Here is a 20,488-nt window from a genome sequence, read left to right on the forward strand (position 1 = left end):
CTCCTGGAAACACACATTTACACATTTATTCTTAAAACTGTGGTTGCCCACTCCTAAAACAGAAGAATGATTATGAGAAAATGTAGCACTATTAGCCAATGAATTCTTAATAATGGTTGGTCATATCTGAGAAGTAAATACAGTAGGGACAGCTTTCTGATTTTCCAGTCTTTACATGTGTCTAGGATGCTCTCGTTTACAAAGTGCATTCCGTTATTTTTTTTTATCATTCTATTCTTAGACCAGCCAGAGAAATAAAAGCAGGAACAAGCAAACACACTGCTAAACACACAGGTGCCACAGTGGCTCCAGCCATCCTCCACACCTTATAGGTACGGAGTGAGTCACCAGGTGAAGTGATTGACCCAAGGTCCCGACCACACAGTGAGTCAGACTAGATCTGGTAGTACAAAATCTGTTTTATTCAATGCAGGATTTCCTGTGTGCCCATTGTGTGCCAGACACTGTGCCAAACATTAGGGAATCTGAGATGTGGGCCTCCCTCTTTGAGCTGGATAGCCTGAACCCCACAGGCTACACCCACCTAGATTTTGCAATTCTAAAAGGACTCCTACTTCTCCCCCAGCCCTTCTATTATGTATAAGCTTGAAATTAAATCAGATCTTGCTGCGAAGCTGGAAAGCCCATGGGCTGCCTAAACCATGCATAAAAATGTCAGTCAAGACAGGAGCAAGGACACAGCCTGGAACTGTCCCTTGAGGATTCTTCTGGCACCCTGAAAGGAGCCTTCAGGTGCTTGAGATGGAACATATTACTTTCTAAAGAAAGACACAAACTTTTAATAAAAGTGGACTCTGGTAGCCTGTTGGGAACCGCACACTCCACTCCCTTTGATGTTTGTCTTGCATTTCCACTATACACAAGGAGGCTCTTGCCTCGGCCCTGACTGCCTCCACATCAGCTCCATGTCGTCAGTCATGGCCCCGACTCCTACGGGACCATCATCAACCCTGTGAAGGCTCCAATGAGATGGACATTACGGTGGAAGAATATTTGTCCAGCTTCAGAACCCTGTGCTCTCAGGCACTATCCTCGTCTATTTAGGCTGTTTTCATAGCCCAGCACCACTCTAGTTATCAGGAAAGCAGACCTCTTCCAGGTCTAAGGGCCCCTTGTTTTGGACCTTGTCAGGTGCTTCATTTATCCTAAAGCTACTCTACAGACCTCAAAGAAGGGTTTCATACTTTGCCAGTTTGCCAGATATTTCAGGCACTCTGAGTCAGTAGCAAAGTGCATGCATCAGCTTCCTCTCATCTGGCTTATCATACCAGCACTGGCCCCTGCCCTGCTTCTCTGAAGCCACCAGAGTCAGAATTCAGATGGGCTGGGTGCTGGGCAAGGGTGATCCTCTGCTCCTGGTAGAAGTGGGGGTTAAGCAAGGCAGATCCCAGGCCTGCCCAAGGAGGGAGGGTGTCAGTTCATCTGCCCTCCCAGATTGCAAGTCGCAGCCAGTGCCTGGAAGGATACATGTGTCCTGGGGCTGAGAAATGCTTTTCTCTCCTGAGCCCTGCCAGACACTCTCAGCCACGCACATTTTCAGAAGTGCTGAGAACTGAATTTGATTGGATTCAGGCCATGATGGGCTAGGGCAGAGGAGCCAGGTGGCTCCCGAGCTGGTCTCTGCTGCCACCATCAGGACGCACAGAGCCCACCATCCTCGCCAGAAGCCTCCACGCCTGGCGCTGAATTGGTCGGCGCTCACCATTGTCAGTGCCTGAGTTTTCATGAGCATGTCAGTTTTGTGGCTCTGGCAGGGTCCTTTGCCTATTTGTAACATGCGATGTCCGTTTTTGAGAATGTCTTCACCCATCCTCTCTGCAAGAAGATGGGGCCATTTGGAGGGTGAGATTAGAAAAAAAGACTAGCTGCAGATGTTTGTCATCACCAACTCAAGTTCACCCTGGCCAAAGTGGAGTAGCCCCTCTCTCTGATGCTACACACTTGAGGGCACCCTCTGCACCTGGGCCCCAGAGCAGTCTGGCCTCCTTCCAGACACTGGAGCATTAGTGCAGCATTCAAAGAGATCACATAACACTGTGCCGATGGTTGCTCAGTGAATAGTAGACCTGGATGTATATGTGTGCCTTTTCACTCACAGGCCCCAAATTAGTTTATAATTGTTATATAAGAAAACCCAGGTGAGAATGACTCTTGCCAATGAAAAGAGTAGAAGAGATTGGGATCAGAAGGCATTATGGCTGGGAAACGTGTCTCCTTGGAGCTTACGGATCAAACAGGGATGGCAGAGCCTCAAGGCAAAGCAGGGATGACCAGGGGATGTCCTCCAGCTGTTCCAGTGTTAGGCCCACACTCTGACAGCTCTTCCCTGTGCGTCCCAGCCAGCACCTCCAGCCAGCACTCAGTCCTCACTTCATGGCTTCTCCACAAGAGGGCCATGGGCTTCTACAGGCACATTCCCGCCTGCCAGGCTGGTGGGTCAGACACTAAGCCCCCCAACCTGGCCTCCCTCCATACCCTGAGGCCTCCCTGTGACCTCCTCCCTCAGCATCCAAAGGAGGGAAATGGCTGTGCACAGCCCAGGTGCACCCCTCCCACTGGCACCCGTGGGCAAATCCTTTCCCTCACTGGTCTCGGGCTTCTCATCTACAAAACAAAGGGGCCAAACTGAAATGTATCATCACTCCCTGTCCTCACATTTAAGCCTGCATGGATCATTAGAGAGGAAGCCTGGTGTGCTTGTAAGACTTGGCTTGTGGAATCCAACATACCTGCACACAACCCCAGCTCTTAACATTGGTTGGCTGTAGGACTTACACAAATGACTTAATCATGATCCAGTGTCTTCCTGTCTGCAAAATGGGACTCCTGTCTACTATGTTAGTTCCTTCAAGATGCAGGCACCAAGATGGGATTAGGCATATAAGAGAATTACTGGGGGAAACACCTGTAAATGAATCTGGACAGGCCATCCCACCTCTCTGACCTCAGAAGCCTTCCCTGCTCACAAACCACTCAATTCACACCTGGTTAATCAACAAAATCCAGACATAATTCTTCCTCCTGGGCCCTGGGAGTCTCAGGGATGAACAGACAGGATCACATGTCACACTGTGCTCAGTCAAGCTGCGTGGAGCCCACCTCAGGCCATCTGTGCAGGTGGGCTTTTGCGTCAGTCTAAGGCAGGAATCAGCTGGTTAAGAGCATAGACTGGCCAGGTGCGGTGGCTCACACCTGTAATCCCAGCACTTTGGAAGGCTGAGGCAGGCGGATTACCTGAGGTCAGGAGATCAAGACCAGGCTGACCAACATGGCAAAACCCTGTCTCTACTGAAAATACAAAAATTAGCCAGACATGGTGGCAGGCACCTATAATCCCAGCTTCTTGGGAGGCTGAGGCAGGAGAATCACTTGATCCCAGGAGACAGGTTGCAGTGAGCCGAAGATTGTACCACTGCACTCCAGCCTGGGCAACAGAGCTAGACTCCATCTTAAAAAAAAAAAAAAAAAAAAAAAAAAAAAAAAAAAAAAAAACCATAGACTTTGGAGTCCAGATGTCTGGGTTTGCTCCTGGGCCTATCACTTTATCTCTCTGAGCTTCAGTTTTCCTATCTGTAAAATGGGGACCCTAATAGTACTGACTTTATGGGGCTAAATGGAGGATTAAATTAATAAATATTTCTAATGTGCTTGGAACCATAAGTCCTGTATAACTATTAGCACAGGTTTTTTTTTTGATGATGATGATGATAGTGCCAGAAAAGCTATTTTATCAGCATTCAAGACTTCTGCCCCGTGAATTTGCTCTGTGAACTTCTGCTGTCGGGGTCTTCTGAGGAATTAAGGCTCACTTTGTACAGTTCGCCGTGCCCTGCCCCTTTTCCCACCATACACTTCCTCCAGCTGGGAACTCTCCTCATCAGTTTGGTGGTGCCACCCAGGCACCATCCTTGCTGCCTCCCTCTCCTCTCTGACTTGCACTCTCTCCACAGCTGTCCTGCTGACGGTGTGCTGCATGAAGAGGAAGAAGAAGACCGCCAACCCAGAGAACAACCTGAGCTACTGGAACAACGCCATCACCATGGACTACTTCAACAGGCATGCAGTGGAGCTGCCCAGGGAGATCCAGTCCCTTGAAACCTCTGAGGTAATGAGCTCGAAAGTGCTGGCCCCACTGCAGGGAAACCAGGCCCAAAGAGAGCCGTGGCATCTGCTCATTTCTGAGTGCCTTGCTCCTTAATGTATGGCCCATGGACCAGCAGTATCAGTAACACCCAAGAGGTTGTGGGCCCTACCCCGGCCCTACTGAGCCAGGATCAGTGTTTTAGCAAGAATCCCCAGGTGCTTTCTGCACATTAAATTTTGGAAGCACTGTTCCTGGGACTTTTGGTTTCTGGGAACAAGTGAACAAATACTCAGTGAGGACCTGTTTTGTGCCAAGCACCCCCAGGGGACTATGAAGATGAGAGCTTGCTCCCAAAGGGGCTCAGGTTCTGAGATGTGGCTGGGGGACAAACCCCAGCATCACCCAAAAACAAAGCCAATTAGGGGAAACAAGACGAGTTATAGACAAAGAGCTGTGGGAGCCCAAGGAGGAAAGCCTTCCCAGTGGAGATGCTAGGAAGGATCAATGGATTTCAACAGGCATTCCAGCAGGGGAGGTAGCCTGAGGAAAGGTGGGGATACGTGCTGGATCTGAAGGGAGAGAAGAATACACTGTGTCAGGGTATTTGCCCAAGACACCTGGCTGGTCAGTGAGAGAGCCGAGTTTTGAACCCAGGACTTGAACTGCAGAATCCATGCTCTTTCCATCCTCACACAGAGGGTGGAGTAGAGGCCAGAGTATAACAGGAAAGAAGGATAAAGGACAAATTAGACACAGCCTTGATGGGGTATTATGGTATTGGGACTTTAGTTTGGGGCAACAGAGAGTCACTGAAAGTTTTGATCTTTGGGTGACCCAGTTTTAGAAGGATTATGCCGATGGCCTGGTGAAAACACCCTATATGTGATCAGTGAATGGATAAGGAAAGAAAAAAATGGCTTGGTGGATGAGTAAATGGATGGAATGACACAAAAAGACAGGCTAAAAATAGGTAGCTCAACTAGGATGCAATTGAGATGGCCAGGAGAAAGATAACAGACATCTGAGTAAGGTAATGAGAGCTGAGAAGAGTTCTTGTGGAGGTACAACCCCACGCCTCCTTCCCGTGTGGGTCCATTCCCCAGAGCAGCCAGGGTGAGCTTTTGTAAACATAACTGTGGTCACATCGCTCACATGCTTAAAACCTTCCCATTTCTCTCAAGTTAAAGTTCAAAGTCTTGTATAGGACCCCATCTCAGTCCTGCCACCACTTCTCTTCTCTTTGTTTTTGTTTGTTTGTTTGTTTTTTGTTTTTTTGTTTTGCTTTTGTTTTTGAGATGAAGTCTCAACTCTGTTGCCCAGGCTGGAGTGCAGTGGTGTGATCTCAGCTCACTGCAACCTCCGCCTCCCAGGTTCAAGTGATTCTCCTGCCTCAGCCTCCCAAGTAGCTGGGACTACAAGCACATGCAACCACACCCGGCTAATTTTTGTATTTTTAGTAGAGACAGGGTTTCACCATGTTGGTCAGGCTGGTCTCAAACTCCTCACCTCAAGTGATCTGCTGCCTCAGCCTTCCAACATGCTGGGATTACAGGTGTGAGCCACTGCACCCAGTCACTTCTCTTCTGTTTCTACTTAGTCCTATGACTTAAATACTATCTCTGCACTATAGAGTCCAAATTTCTACCTGTAACCTTGATGTCTCCCCCGGCCCCAGACTCACGTACCCATTTACCTGCTGCACATGTCTAATAGGCACCTCAAACTCAACATACCCAAGATTGAACCCTTGATTTCCCCCTCCCAACCCCAAAACCCAAACCTCACCTGCAGCTCCTCATTACGTAAATGGTACTGCCAGCTGCCTTTCCTTCCTGCACACCGCACTTCTAATCTGTCAGAAAATTCCATTGGTTCTCCCTAAGCACCAGGACTTCTCATTGCCTGCACCTCTGCCCCTGGTCCAAGCCATTCTCCTCCCTCACATCATGAGTGCTGCAGTGGCCTCTAAATTAGGATCCCCACTACCATCTTGCCTTCTGCAGTCTGCCCTCCACACAAGAGCCAGATGATCTTTTCAAGGCAGGATCCCGTGTCCGCCACAGCGTCCACTTTCAAGTGGCTCTTCTCCACATTTTGAATAAAATCCAGACTCCTGTTCCCATGCCCTTCACAAGTTGGCCCCTGCCCACCACCTGAAGCCCTACCACACTTCCCATTGATCACACACCAGCTTCAGTGGCCTCTTTGCTCTTCCTCCTGCAGAGGAAGCTTGCCCCCACCTTAGAGCTTTGCTGTTGCACCCTATCTGAAATGCTTTTCTCCTGGATACCTTGAACCCTGAATTCCTTCAGGTCTCTATTCAAATGCCACCTCCTCTGGGAGGCCCTCCCTCCCTGACCACTCTATATTAATTAAATCCCCAGCCTCATTCTGTTCCCTCTTCCTTACTTTATTTGCCTTCAGAGCACTTCTCAGTTGACATTGCATCATTCTCTCCCTGTTGATTGGTTTGTGGTCTTGCTGTCCTGCTGCCTGAGGCAGGAGCATTGTTTGTTGTGCTCACTGCTCTATTCCCAGCATCTAGAGCACTGCCTGGCACACAGTAGGTTCTTAGTAAATGTTTATCAAGCTAATGAACTATAAATGTTGTTCACCACAATTTACCCATCACCCAGTCAGAGCCTAACACACAGTAAATGCCCAAGAGAAATTTTTAGCCAGAGGACAAACAAGGGGCCAGCTTCATTGCAGCATTGGCCTTTAGTGTGGCCTGTGTACATTTTGCATGGAAAAGGTGTTCCTGAGATCTGTTACAGGAAGTGGAAAAAAATGTGTAACTTGACAAAGGGGCTGGACCTACTTTAGGTATGGGCTGTGAACCCCTGAACTTTAAATTTCTCATATTCTTTTTGCAAATTGGTAAATGAAAACCAAAGCCAAAGGACAATACTCGTGAACGCACTATAGAAAAGGCCCTTTTTTTTCGAACATCCCAGTTAGTCATTTGGCACAGAGCACGAGGGCCGCCGTCCAACACAAGCCAGAGGCTCTGGCAGAAAGGGCTGCCCAGCCAGTCATGGTCTCCAGACCAGGAGGGCGCCACAGGACCTGCAGCACAAAGCTCAGCTTGGCTTCAGAGTGGATTGGATTTTGCTGTTTCCCTCCCAGCAAGCAGTTCCTCTTATTCTACTTTATTTAGAGTAATATTACAACTTGTTCCGGTTCTCTGGGCTCACACTATTTGAGGGCAAATGCAGGCAGCCTAGGGCCAGGATGAAGCCAGCCAAGTACACACACACTGCCAACCACCTCTAGAGCAATCGTAAGGTCCCAGTTCATATTCCACCATGTTCCGTGTCCTCGGGACACGTACTCACCACCTGCCCTTTAGCTGCTACCTTTGGAGACTGCCACATGCTTTGCCTAAGCAAGTTCCTCAGTTGTCCTGCCCCCACTTCTCTGTTGATGCAAGCAGCAAAACTCAGATCCAGGGCTGTACAGACAAAATTGTGATGCCCAAAAGGTGCTTGGAAACTTCCATTCTTTTTTATTTTCCCTCCTCTTCCTTCTCCTTCTCCCTGTTTTCTCTTCTTCCTTCTTTTCTCCCTCCTTCTCTCCTTCTCTCTTTTTTCTTCTCCTTTGGTTGTTTCCTGAATAACTCTCTCTTTTTTATGCAGCAAAGCATACCCACATGGTTTTGCCTTTGGTGAATACTTGCTTTGTGAAAGCTATAAAATGACAAGCCAAAGCTCAGTCTCCACAGTTGAACCCAAAAGCATGGTGGAGGAAAAGGATTTTTGTCTCGTCTTTGAGGTGCTCCACTATTTTCCTTAAATAGCTGGCCGCCTATCCACCCTTAGATAGGTGTTGAACTAATTCCAGACACTGAAGGAAATTATTGTCTTCTGAAAAGACATTTTATCAACAATGGCATTTCTTCCTTTCTTACCTTATGATTCATAGAGCAGTAAGTACTCCTCAGAAAGTATCTGTTACATATGTTTTGTTTAAAAATAAACTTCAGAGATTTAATTATGGCTACTTAAAATGAAGATATTTCTAAGCAAATCTGGCATGAGCCAGTATACCTAGGCCTATAGTTGAGTGTTTGCCCGGAAATGGCTTGAAGGTTCTGAGACATTAGCTGTTTTAAATTGGAACAAGCTATGACTTTCTTTTTTCTCTCTCTCAATTAGTACCAGGGCCCAAATCCAAGTACAGCCATTCAGTAGCCCATAAATGTTAGCTCTCCTTGGTAAGTGAAACCAAAACCCTGCCAAAGCCATACAGATTACCTTCTGGGCAGTGGATTGCCTATTTCTAGGCTTTTCTGCTCCTGCAACTGAACATACAGACTGAAATTTTCATCCATCACTTATTATGCAGTCACACAGAAGTGCAGATCCATTCAGCTCAGCATCGCTAGTGCTATAAGAAATGGGGCAATAATTCTGACCAGGCTCTGGAAGGACTCAGAGGGGGAAGGAACTGGCCCTTGAAGCCTCTCGAGAGGTCTGTTAGATCCTGGCAGGTGGGTAGCAGGAAAAAGGTGAGTGAATCTAGGTGCACTCAGGAAGGAAAAATGGAGGAGTTTCCCAGAAGTCTGTGAGAAAGAGGCAGGAACTAGTCTGGGGTCCAAGTGGACCAAGTTTTGCCAATAGTGCAGTGAACCATGCACTGTATGTGTGTCATGCATGGCAAGCCCCCTCAGACTTTGACAAGGAAAGCAGTACCATCTCTGGCAGCCTGGGATTGGGGTGATTCCAGAAGCAGGAAACATTTTTTGAAAGCTGCTATAAAAATCTGAAGGAGCAGCACAAAAATTAAAATATACACATATACATACACACACACACGCGTGCACACACACACACACACGCAAATTAAAAGAATGGCACAGAGGGCTCTGCACCTCAGCATTAGCAGTAGGGATGATGAAAATGTGCACCAAGCCATCAATGCTGAAATAAATGTTCCCATGTGTACATTTCTTTAAGAACGGCCACCTCTTAAGCCTTCTCCAGCTCACTCCATCTCCTCCCTCTCTCTTCCCAGGACCAGCTCTCAGAGCCCCGCTCCCCAGCCAATGGCGACTATAGAGACACTGGGATGGTTCTTGTTAACCCCTTCTGTCAAGAAACACTGTTTGTGGGAAACGATCAAGTATCTGAGATCTAACTACAGCAGGCATCGCTTTGCCATTCCTATTTTTCGTCTCTAAATTATAAATATACAAATATATATATTATAAATATAACCTTTGTGTAACCCTGACTTAATGAGAAACATTTTGAGCTTTTTTTCCTATGAATTGTCAACATCTTTTTTACAAGTGTGGTTTAAAAAAAAAAAACTTTACAGAATGATCTGTGGCTTTATAAAATAAAGGTATTTCTAAGCAAAGCAGTTGCATCGATTGCTTCTCTTAATAACCATTCTTGAGCACTTGGGGATCCCAGGAACCCTGGTCAAGTGAGGTGAGAGACTGACCTCCTGTAGAAGCTGAATGTTACAGTGGTCAAGCGCATGATTCTTTGAGTGATTCTTAAAGCTCTGGTTCTTCTTGATGTGGTATGACCCCATTTCCTCCCTTCTCATATGCACACCTGTAAAGGGAACTGGGCCACCTGCGGGGAAGACGGCAGACTCATGCACAGAGCAGGAAAAGGGAACATCTCATCACCTCTGAGGATGAGTGCCCTGGAGCCTTATGACGGCACCATTGGATGTCATGTTTAATTCCATCCAAGTTGTGGACGGCAGGCAGGAGCTTGGAGCCCTCAGGAATCCATGGAGGACATCAAGGTATCCCAAGGCCGTGTCCCCCTAACGTTACTTCCGCTGCTAACAACAGGACTGCCTTTCCCTGGTGGGAAAATGCTCCCTTTATGGCCATTCCTGTATCCCCTCCAACACCCACATCTGCATTAAACACCCGTGCCTTTCTCTTGGAGAGGATTGATCCCGGCCCTGGAGCTTTAAAATGCTTGCCCTTCTTCAAGGATCAAATGTTTATTGGGGTTCAGCTTTGTTTTCTCAAAACGCCATGGTATTGTGCCCCTGAGGAATACGTTTATCTAAGAAGCTTTGAGGTAGTCGAGCGATAATTTTTGAAACCTTCCTCCTGCAATCTTTAAAAAAAAAAATATCCAAGCAAATTGTTTGGGAGAAGACATTATTATACTCCTACTTGGCACTGCAAACCTGCTCGCAGCACCAGCCGGGGGACTTGCCATCCAGCTCTCGGCTTCCGCTGCTCCCCTTGTTCCCAGCTGGCTGGCTGCCTCCCCGTGCTGTGTCCAGCACGGCCAACAGGGTCAGACCCTCAGAGATGCCCAAGGGGCTTCCAGAGGTGGCTGCTTCTCTCTTTTTTCCTGATTGTGGCTGAGAGAGATGATTACTGCTTTGACACTTCCTTTCTCTAAAAGAAAAATAGTTTGATAGTATATTTTGAATATAGATGCTCTTATAGTCGGATTGGGAATTGAACTTGAATGTTGGGTCATATGTTTGTGTTGTTGCTGTGGTCTATCATGACTTTTTTCTTTCTACGTTTTCCTTAAAAAAAGAAAAAAGAAAAAAAGATGGCCTTCGAAAGTGTGTTCTCAATGTTGTATGAACCTACTTCACATGAGTTCGGTTGTTGTCTCTCTTCAAAGACTCTTCAGCCCACAAAGAAGCAACTAAATGTTTCTCTAAGTTAATTTTCTAGCGTGTTGTTGTCTTACCTTTTTAACCTTACCATAATATTTCTGTCAACTGTTACATTTAATATACCAATGTGTGTGAGTATACAGAGAAAAATCTGTAAAGTAAAATTTATATATAATATATGTAATCAAAGATACATATGTTATATATACATATGTGGATGTATGATTTATTTTTCCTTATCCACAGATTTCAGCTACCATGTATATATAAATAAACTTATTTTATTAGCCAGAGGATTCCGTTGCTAATACATTTTGCATTCTTTTCAAGATAAGCTCTAAGCCTTCCTTGAGCAGTACCAACACCACTTTATATCCATCCGTATTTTTCAATCTGATTTAACAGTAAGGTGAGTTTTATGTATGTGACGAGCTAATAGGATTAGCAATTTATCATTTGATAAAATCTTTTTGAACATGTTTGCAGTTTCTCCAAAGTAGACTCATCTTTCATCAGGTCTTTGGAGGCAGGGTGTCAGAGTACATCCCCCCCTCACTCTCCCCGCCTCCAGGGCTGAGTGGATTTATATATAAATATCTTTAGTCCAGAGAAGTCTGAAGCTAACCTGGCCATTGAGTGTCACCATTCTGTAGAGAATAACAATACCTAAACATGACACATTTGTGCACAACTTAATCAGTAGCTTGAACTTTTCATTCAGCCTTGGACAATACATCTTGGGATTCACAATAATGCAGATCCTCAGAACCAAGTCAGTGTCACCTGTATAGGAGGCTGTTACTGTAACACAGGCTCGCTTGCCCCTTCTGGGTGCATCGGGTGGTGTTCACAGCATTAATGCTATGTCTGAATAAACAAGGACACTACTGTCCTTTACTTAATCTGATTGGTTCTTCATCTGTTCCTCAAATAGCCAACACTGATATTTATAAAATACCTTCCCGGCCATCTCAGACAGACAAAGTGGAAGACAATAAAGAAAGGAAGGGTTGGAGTGTCCTGGTCAGCAGGAAGGAAGTGCACACAGAGTCTTCTAGTAGGCGACCAGGTTTTTTACCTTTACCTGTGTGACCTCAGGTAGGTACCCTGCTCTCTGGGTGGTGGGCAACAAGGAAGGTCCTAAGTAAGTCACTGGCCCAGAGGTTGGAAGAGGGTGTCTGCTCCCAGCTCTGCTACTTTCTGGACACGGGACCTTGGGCAAGTCATTGCAGTTCTCAGGGTCCTCCTCACGTAAGAGGATAGTGGCCAACTGTAGAACATATGATATGGTACTTTTGGAACTGTGAGGTTCACAGCCCATATGGCAGTACCTGTCAACCCTGGACCTCCTTCCTCCTGAGGCTGAGTTGAGAATTCCATGAAATAAACTATACGATTCATCCACACACCAGGCTGGATCAGGTATTCACTAGAGGTTGGCTCCCTTCTCCTTCTCTCACCTGAGGTACATTCCTACATTACAGCATTTGGAAAAATATCCAGCTCTGGGGTTTGGTGACCTGGTTTCTCCAGGGTAAAACTTATGTACAGCGGTTTTTAGGTCCATGTTGTCATCCTGGAACTGGAGGAACCTTTCTGACCCTAGAGAATGGATTGAGGTGTGACCCTTGATGGTTTAGTGGATGCCAAGGTCAGTAATTAAAACCCAGGGGTGTCATCATATCCTAACTTGGGGCACCCTTGGAGAGCTTACCGGAAAACACCGTCTTTGTTGTTTTTCTCAGTTTTCCAACAGATGGAGAAGCAGAGGTGTAGGGAATGGCTGGAACATAATGTGTGGGACCTGAATCTACCCAAGGTCCTTATCTGGTGCATCAGAGAGTTGGAGGCTCATGCCAATGTTCAAACAGTGAGGTCCAGAGGGAGGAAGCATCCTGGCCAACAGCAAGCAGCTGATGAACAGCAGAGCATTAGAGGACAGAGCTGAGGAGGAAAGGAGAGAGGCGAGGCAAGGACCTGAAGCTGCTGTCAGGACTGAGAGAGGAAACCGTAGGCAAGTCTTTTCTCTTGGGTCCCTGGAGCTGCCTCCTGACACTTTTCATCTTCCATTGCCTGTGTGGACATGTGTTCACATTCACATGTGCCAGTACACATAGGGATGTAGAAAGCCCCAAAATAGCTAGATTGAGTCCTAGCTTGTAATTTGAGGTCTGGGGCAAGTGATCACCACACTTGTGATCTGAGGTCCTTGAGCCTCAGTTTACTCGTCTGTAAAATGGGGTTGCCTGATGCCTGCCTTGCCCACTCTTAGGTAGTAAAATGTACAAACCCAAATGGTCTACCCCCACAGCCTGCACTGATCCAGCCTCCCCCACCACCAGCAGAATAATCTGGGAGGTTGGGCACATGACCCTGCATCAAAGAATGCATGAGTGCCTCTCTGCACACAGCCCTGGGCAGTGCCCTCTTCTCTTTCAGCTCAGTGAATGATGGAAACTCATGGAAGACAGCAGACAAAGCAGCCCCGGGGATAGGGGAGATTCCAGAGAGGCCCGTGACCAGGCCACAGGGATGCTGGGGCTGTAAACCAAAAGCCACTGGACTCTGTAAACCCACTGGGCGCCACAGAGGCAGAAGGGGTGATGAGCGAGAGGCGAGTAGTAGTGGACCTGCCCCCCAGTGCCAGCTCCAGCATGCCCCTCCAGAGGCGCAGGGCATCTTTCAGGGGGCCACGGTCATCATCCTCCCTGGATAGCCCCCCAGCCTCCAGGACCAATGCCATGAGTGGCCTTGTCCGAGCACCTGGGGTCTATGTAGGAACAGCACCCAGTGGGTGCATAGGTGGCCTGGGTGCCCGTGTGACCCGCCGGGCCCTCGGCATCAGCAGTGTCTTCCTTCAGGGCCTGCGGAGCTCAGGCCTGGCCACAGTGCCGGCTCCAGGTTTGGAGAGGGACCATGGTGCTGTTGAGGACCTAGGGGGCTGCCTGGTGGAATATATGGCCAAAGTGCATGCCCTTGAACAAGTCAGTCAGGAGCTGGAAACACAACTGCGGATGCACCTGGAGAGCAAGGCCACGCGCTCGGGAAATTGGGGTGCCCTACGGGCTTCCTGGGCCAGCAGCTGCCAGCAGGTAAGTGTCCAGGCTGTGCCAAGGGCTTTGCAGAGGGCTGGGAGGGGCTGCTGAGGGCAGGAGTAAGGTTGTGAGTAGGCTGAGGCCAGAGAAACTGACCATAATGCCCTACACTTTCACACTTAAAATGTTCATGATAACAACAATGCTCCTTTTTACCAAGGTTTACCAGGAGCCCACGCTAGCCCCCATACGTGCACTATCCACTGTCTTCTTTACAATTCGAAGACATGCTATGCAGCGGATCATTCATTGATTGCACTTTTGAGATGAGAAACTGAGGCATGTAATTTTCCCAAGACTTCAAAGCTAGTAGAGGGATGAAGATGAGATTTGAATCTGAATTTTTGTGCCTTCAAAGTTGCATGTGCCCCATTACCCTGAGCTGCCTCAGTCACCTTTACTGTTGAGAAGGGATTTTTACAGTTATTATCCAGTCAAATACCATTGGATGGATGTGGTATTAAGAACAATGAATAAATGGAGGTGTGTTCCTGTATCCACCTATAATCACCCTGTTCAACAGAAATGTGAGGTACATTGGTAATCAACAAGTTTCTATTACCCACAGTAAAACAAGTAAAAAGAAGCAGGTAAAGTTAATAGTATAGCTTACTTAACTCTATATGTCCAGAATGTTATTTCAACATGTAATCAATACAAAATATATGAATGAGATAATTTACATTCAAGTAGAACTTTCTGCATGATGGAAATATTAATATCTTATATCTACACTGTCCAATCTGGCAGCCACTAGCCAGATATAGCTATCAAGCACTTGAAATGTGGTTAATGAGACTGAGGAATTGCGTTTTTGTTTTATCTAATTTTCATTAATTTAAATGTAAACAGCCATGGGTAGCTAATGGCCATCTTATTGGACAGGGAAGGATGCAGAGGTTTCATCTTTCTCCCTTGCTTGGTCAGCCCTGCGTTTCCCACTCTCCAGGGTGATTTCTGCAGAGTCTGGAGCTCATCCATCATGTCTGGCCTGCAGCCTGTAGTTCTAATGCTGGGACTCCAGCCAGCATTGCACCTCTCAGCTGGTCTCTCTGTGGATGGTTGGCTTCTCTCCTCCTCTTTCTCTCCAGACGCTGGTCTTGGGATCACTCTGAGCAAAATCAGTCTCTAACCCACCAGGGACTGCCAACTCAGACCCTTGGCCCCCTGGAGTCCAGTATGCAGCCTCCCAAGAGGAAGTCACAAAATTTTATTTGTGTGTAGCCGGGGGATGCTAAGCAGGTGCACACAGGGACTCCCCATTTGCCCTTCCTGCCTCCCATTTCGTCCCAGGATGCTTCTCCTGCACTGCTCTCAGTGCCCACTGACAGCACAGAGTGCATGATGAGCAGCACCATCCTCTCAGGCTCTCCCCCTGGTGCTGCTGTTCTGCTTGCATCCATCCGGGCTGCGAGGGAGAGCCATCTTAGAATAGTCCAGGGTCTTAATGCCTGTCAAATCTAAGAGGCAGCCATTCCTCCAGGATTCTTCACAACTGTCCAAATATTGTGCCATAACAACCACCAGAACATCCCTAGATACTCCAATATGTCAGCATCTGCTGGACAATCGCTTGCACTCAGATGCCACACAGACTTGTCAGGAGAAATCAGGTGTCCCAATGGCTAGGTTAAAAAGTAGGGCCACAAAACTTAGTTTATACTCAATAGATACCGACTTGCTCTGGCTCCAGATAGCTACAAGAGCCCTTGCAACGTACTGACTTCTCTGGGCCTCAGTTTCATTATCTACAAAATGGGTATAATAATGCTTAGATATTCCTGCAAATCCACAGACAAATAAGATGACTGGCTCCTGCCTACAGGTAGAGTACAGACTAGGAAGCTCTAAAATCCTGTGAGCGCCGCAGCCACACACCAAGACATGCGACCTCTGTAGCTGAGGGCCAGGGTCCCACATGGGCTCACTTTCCTCTTCAGTGATTGTAAATGAGGTCCTGGGTATTAATAAAGTTCTCTTTTTCTTCTTTTTTAAAAAATTCATGGCCTTGAAATTAGACCAATTGATAAAATGGAGTTATTATTTCTTTTTTTTTCTTTTCTTTTTTTTTTTTTTTTTTGAGATGGAGTCTCGTTCTGTCACCCAGGCTGGAGTGCTGTGGTGTGATCTTGACTCACTGTAACCTCCACCTCCCAGGTTCAAGCGATTCTCCTGCCTCAGCCTCCCAAGTAGCTGGGATTACAGGCGCATGCCACCATGCCCAGCTAATTTTTGTGTACGTTTAATGGAGATGGGGTTGCACCATGTTGACCAGGCTGGTTTCGAACTCCTGACCTCAGGTGATCCACCCGCCTCTGCCTCCCAGAGTGCTGGGATTACAGGAGTGAGTCACCGCGCCCGGCCTGGAGTTACTATTTCTATATTGCACAGCCCAGCCTTTCAACCATATTAAGCTCTATTCCATTAAGAAGAACAAAAGAAAACTCCATAATTGAGAAACACTAGTTATTTTTTCAGTCAATCTGGCCTCGCGGAACTGCAGGAGGCCCCCACTAGGCCCCCACCCCTTTCCAGGCCTAGAGGAAATGCCACCTCCCAGCCCAGTCGTTTCACAAAGTGCTGCCTTCGTCTCACCTGGGGTCAGAGGCAGCCACTCTGCGGTCCTGGGCTCCAGAAATCCAGAGCTCTCTCCCTCTGCCCTCACTTAGGCCTCTCTGGCTGGGGCTTCCTGCCCACCTTTCCAGACTCTGGGCTCTGGTGTTCCGTGCTCCTCACAGCACCCCTTATCCCTCCCGTTTCTCCACCTGCAGCCGCCTCTTCCCCACCTTGTCCGTAGAACTCCTCCTCGTCCAGAAGCCCAGTTCCATGCTCAGGTGCCCTCATGCAGGGCCTGAGGCCTCAGAGCAAGCTCTCAGCAACTGAGCCCCGAGTTGGCACCTAGAGAGAAATTCAACTTCCTTAGCCTGGGCCCCAAACAGAGAATCCAAGAGAGGTCTCAGTCACTCGAGAGCAGGGTGGGTATGTCCATTTCGGTGGCACTTTCTTGGATCAGGCTGGAGCAAGCAGTGGGGAAGGTTCAGAGCAACAATTTCCACAAATGTTTGGGAAACACCATTTCCCTGCTTTTCAGAGGCGGATGAAAGAGTTGCAAAGGAGATGGGCTCTCCTCCCCACCGCCACCACCCCAGCTGACACAGAAAGCTCCTGGGGCCATTCTGGGGAGTGGGGGCCCCCTGTCCCCTGGAATCTCCCCCACAGACTGTCTTATCCCCACCAAGAGGAGACAAAGACAGGTTTTCAGAAAAACCAGGAAGAGAAGCCGGGGGAGGGAAACCATTGCTGTCACTGTGCAGAGAGCCGCATCATGGAAAGCAACACAAAACTAGGGCTCACACCACGGCAGAAGCAGGAAGGCCGTCCCGGGGAGGGGGATCTTCTCCATCCTTATCACTATGTAAGTTTGCGGCCAGGGTTGGCTCCACGGGTGCACCACCAGTGAAGCCTCATCGGGCCCTGCACTGGAGTGCAGCGACGCCATCAGAGATCACTGCAACCTCAAGCTCCTGGCCTCAAGAGATCCTCCTGCCTGGGCCTTCCAAAGGGCTGGGATTATAGGTATGAGGCACCATGCCCAGCCAATAGTTTTATCTTTGAATTTGTGTTTTGAAAGTGAAGTCTGGTGGGACAATGGAGCATGGACCAGGGGCTCTTGAATGGTCCTACCTCCCTCTGTCTCCCTACAACGTGTTTTTGGCCCACCCTTCTGCCCCTGGGATGCCCTTCTGACACCTGCTCCATGCCCCTGGGTGGCAGCAACTGGAGGGAGAGGACAAGCTTCAGGTGGCACTGAAGTCGTAATATCCTTGGGGGTTATCACCCCATCCCTACCAGCAGGACATGGCACATCGGCCCAGTGGCCAGTAAGAAAGGTGCCGCAGCCATTGGTGGGGTGCGCACATGCCCAGAATCATGGCACGAGGCCTCTGGATACCTATAAAGATCTGTATGAGCATCCCCATGCCCCAGGGAGTGGAAAATTAAATAGCAGATAAAAATTACCATAACAAGTTGAAACATGACAGAAGAAAGGAAAAAGCATTATATTTGAGTAACCTAAATCGCATTTTGTTCCTGCTCTTTGAACAGGGGGCCCCACATTTTGCACTGGGATCCACAAATGATACAGCTGGTCCTGGTTAGCGTTCATGCACATGAAGTTCCATTTCAATTCCAAACCTCTCTCTTCCCACTCCTTGCTTGGGTTAGAACCTCCAAGCCTCTTCTGCTAAGTGGTGAAAACAGACAGAAAAACTGGTGGCAACTACAGAGGCTGAGGAAGACCTGGGCCATTTCCCTCTCCAGCCTTGCTCTGTGCTCCTGACTTTTCTTACCAAGTGAAGGATGCTGACAATAGGCTCTGGTGGCAACATCAGGCCCTTTCATCCTCAGATAGGGCAAACACAAGCTTGGGATGAGGCAGCCTTGTGCCTCGGAGCTGCAGATGAAAGGAGAGTGGGGACAGAGGAGCAGCCCTCAGAGACCGGGTGTCAAAACAAAAGGAACAGCTGAGTCCAGGGGGAGAATGGAGCCGCCTGAGGAAGAAAGGGGAGCGCAGAGGTTCTAAGTTAAGGAGCCAGGACATTAGTCTAGGTCTCCATGGGAGAAAACTGCAGCTTACACCTCCAAAGGATAAGGCTGTCAGCTGGAGGAAATGGGAAATCAAAATTGTTGAAAGGCAACAGGATTAGAGTTTAAAATGGACCTGATTTGACTCTTTTTCCTGCTGTTCACAGCCCCTCTTTCTGTCCCTTGCATAGAGAGAGCCCACACTCAGGGAATCTGCCTATTTGAAGAACATGCTGGAAACTCAGGCAATCCAGATCTGGGCCAGGTTTCTCTCCCACAGAACTTGTGGTCCTAGAAGGCTTTCTTTTTAGAAAAAGAAACAAGAACTAATCCCTCTCCACTGAGTATAAAGAAAGGCAACAGGGTTTGTCGTTCATGATTCACAAGCTGGTATCCCTGAAAGTAGGCAATGGGGGCAGAATCATAATCTGCAAAGGCCTGAACACATTTCCCCAAGACAAAGTCACTCAGCCTGTTTCTTAATAAATGCAATTTGTTTGGTCAGAGCGGGCTAGTGGGGCATTTTCTCTGTCAGCCAAGCTATAAGGGACACTACAGTATGGTTAGAAATGTAGCTACCAGAGAAAAGTCCATTAGAGAGATTCATTCCTCTTAGGAAGAGTGAGGTAGATGATCGGAAGAAGTATTTTGATGGGACACGGGGAGAAGGAGGCATGAGCCTGCTTCTCAAGGGTCTTGTTCATATAACACAGGTGGCCACTAAGCTGCTTTGTTGTTTTGTTTTGTTTTGTTTTTTTGAGATGGAGTCTTACTCTGTTGCCCAGGTTGTGGCACAATCTCGGCTCACTGCAACCTCCGCCTCCCGGGTTCAAGCAATTCTCCTGCCTCAGCCTCCCAAGTAACTGGGATTACAGGTGCCCACCACCATACCCAGCTAATTTTTTTGTATTTTTAGTAGAGACAGGGTTTCACCATGTTGGCCAGGCTGGTCTCGAACTCCTGACCTCGTGATCCACCCGCCTTGCCCTGCCAAAGTATTGGGATTACAGGCATGAGCCACCGCGCCCGGCCAGTCACTAAGCTGCTTTCTAAGAAAGGTGGTTTCTGGTTTCCGGGAGGCTCTTTTCTAAGTCGAATGTGTCTGGAAAGCAAGAGAACTGCTGAAGAAAACGGAGGGAGACTAGGGCTTGGCACTCAGGGCCTCTTTCCATGCCCCTCTCATACACCACACTCGGCCACTCTTAAATCTCTTAAGATCTCTTAAAATGTGAGTTCCATGTTGAGAAATGGAAGACAGGGGGTGGGGTCAGTTTTCCATGGAAACTAGGGAAAACTAGATGTGATACTCAGACTGGGGATTTTGAAGCCAGACAGCCCCTAGCCTTACCACTTGCCACTTACCAACTGCATGACCTTGAGCAAGGTCTTCATTGATCTCTACATCTCAGTTTCTCATCTGAATAATGAGAATGATTAGAGACTTCCTCTGACATGACAAAATATCTCTAAGAAGGAAACACTAGGCCTTCTACAGAAATTAAGAATGAGAAAAAGATGTCCGCTGTCTACTGTTCTGTAACATTGGTCAGAGGCAGCAGTCAATGTGATTAGACAAGAGAAAGTACTTGGTATAAGAATTGGAAAGAAAAAGGGAAAATTTTGATCTTTCTGGAAATCCCAGAAGGAACCATGTAAAAACTATACAACAAACAATAAGATGATTTAGTGAAGTAGCACGTTATAAAACAACATCAAAAAGCAATGCTGAGGCCGGGCTTGGGGGCGAATGCCTATAATCCAAGAACATTGTGAGGCCAAGGCAGGAGGATCACTTGAGCCTGGGAGGTTGAGGCTGCAGTGAGCCATGATTCTACCACTGCACTCCAGCCTGGGTGACAGAGCAAGACCCTGTCTCTAAAAGAAAAATAAATAAATAAATGCTGCTGGGTATGATGGTACAAACCTGTAGTCCCAGGTATTCAAAAGGGTGAGGCAGGAGGATTGCTTGAGCCCAGGAGTTCAAGACTAGTCTGGGCAACAAAGCAAGGGCCATCTCAAAACCAACAACAAACAATGCTATTGATGTATAAAGAAAAAAGATACAAGAGATGAGAAAATCTCATTC

At 47.7% G+C, this 20,488-nt stretch overlaps 2 protein-coding genes across 4 annotated transcripts in view; both read left to right on the forward strand.

Moving 5' to 3' along the window:
* The window catches only part of TMEM108 (transmembrane protein 108), a 336,820-nt gene extending 325,809 nt beyond the window's left edge, over positions 1 to 11,011 (forward strand). For 2 of the 3 annotated variants that reach the window (XM_015132066.3, XM_077990999.1), the window contains 2 exons: positions 3,972 to 4,126; positions 9,122 to 11,011. In XM_015132066.3, coding sequence (XP_014987552.2) covers positions 3,972 to 4,126; positions 9,122 to 9,244 — 278 coding nt within the window. In that variant the 3' untranslated portion in view covers positions 9,245 to 11,011. 3 annotated transcript variants of the gene reach the window in all.
* A 2,284-nt stretch (positions 11,012 to 13,295) lies between these two features.
* Positions 13,296 to 20,488, forward strand: part of BFSP2 (beaded filament structural protein 2) — a 69,196-nt gene continuing 62,003 nt past the window's right edge. The window contains exon 1 of the mRNA XM_015132129.3: positions 13,296 to 13,812. Coding sequence (XP_014987615.1) covers positions 13,324 to 13,812 — 489 coding nt within the window. The 5' untranslated portion in view covers positions 13,296 to 13,323. The remainder of the gene's footprint in view (positions 13,813 to 20,488) is intronic.

The sequence above is a fragment of the Macaca mulatta genome, chromosome 2 (assembly GCF_049350105.2).
Source record: "Macaca mulatta isolate MMU2019108-1 chromosome 2, T2T-MMU8v2.0, whole genome shotgun sequence".
Lineage (NCBI taxonomy): Eukaryota > Metazoa > Chordata > Mammalia > Primates > Cercopithecidae > Macaca > Macaca mulatta.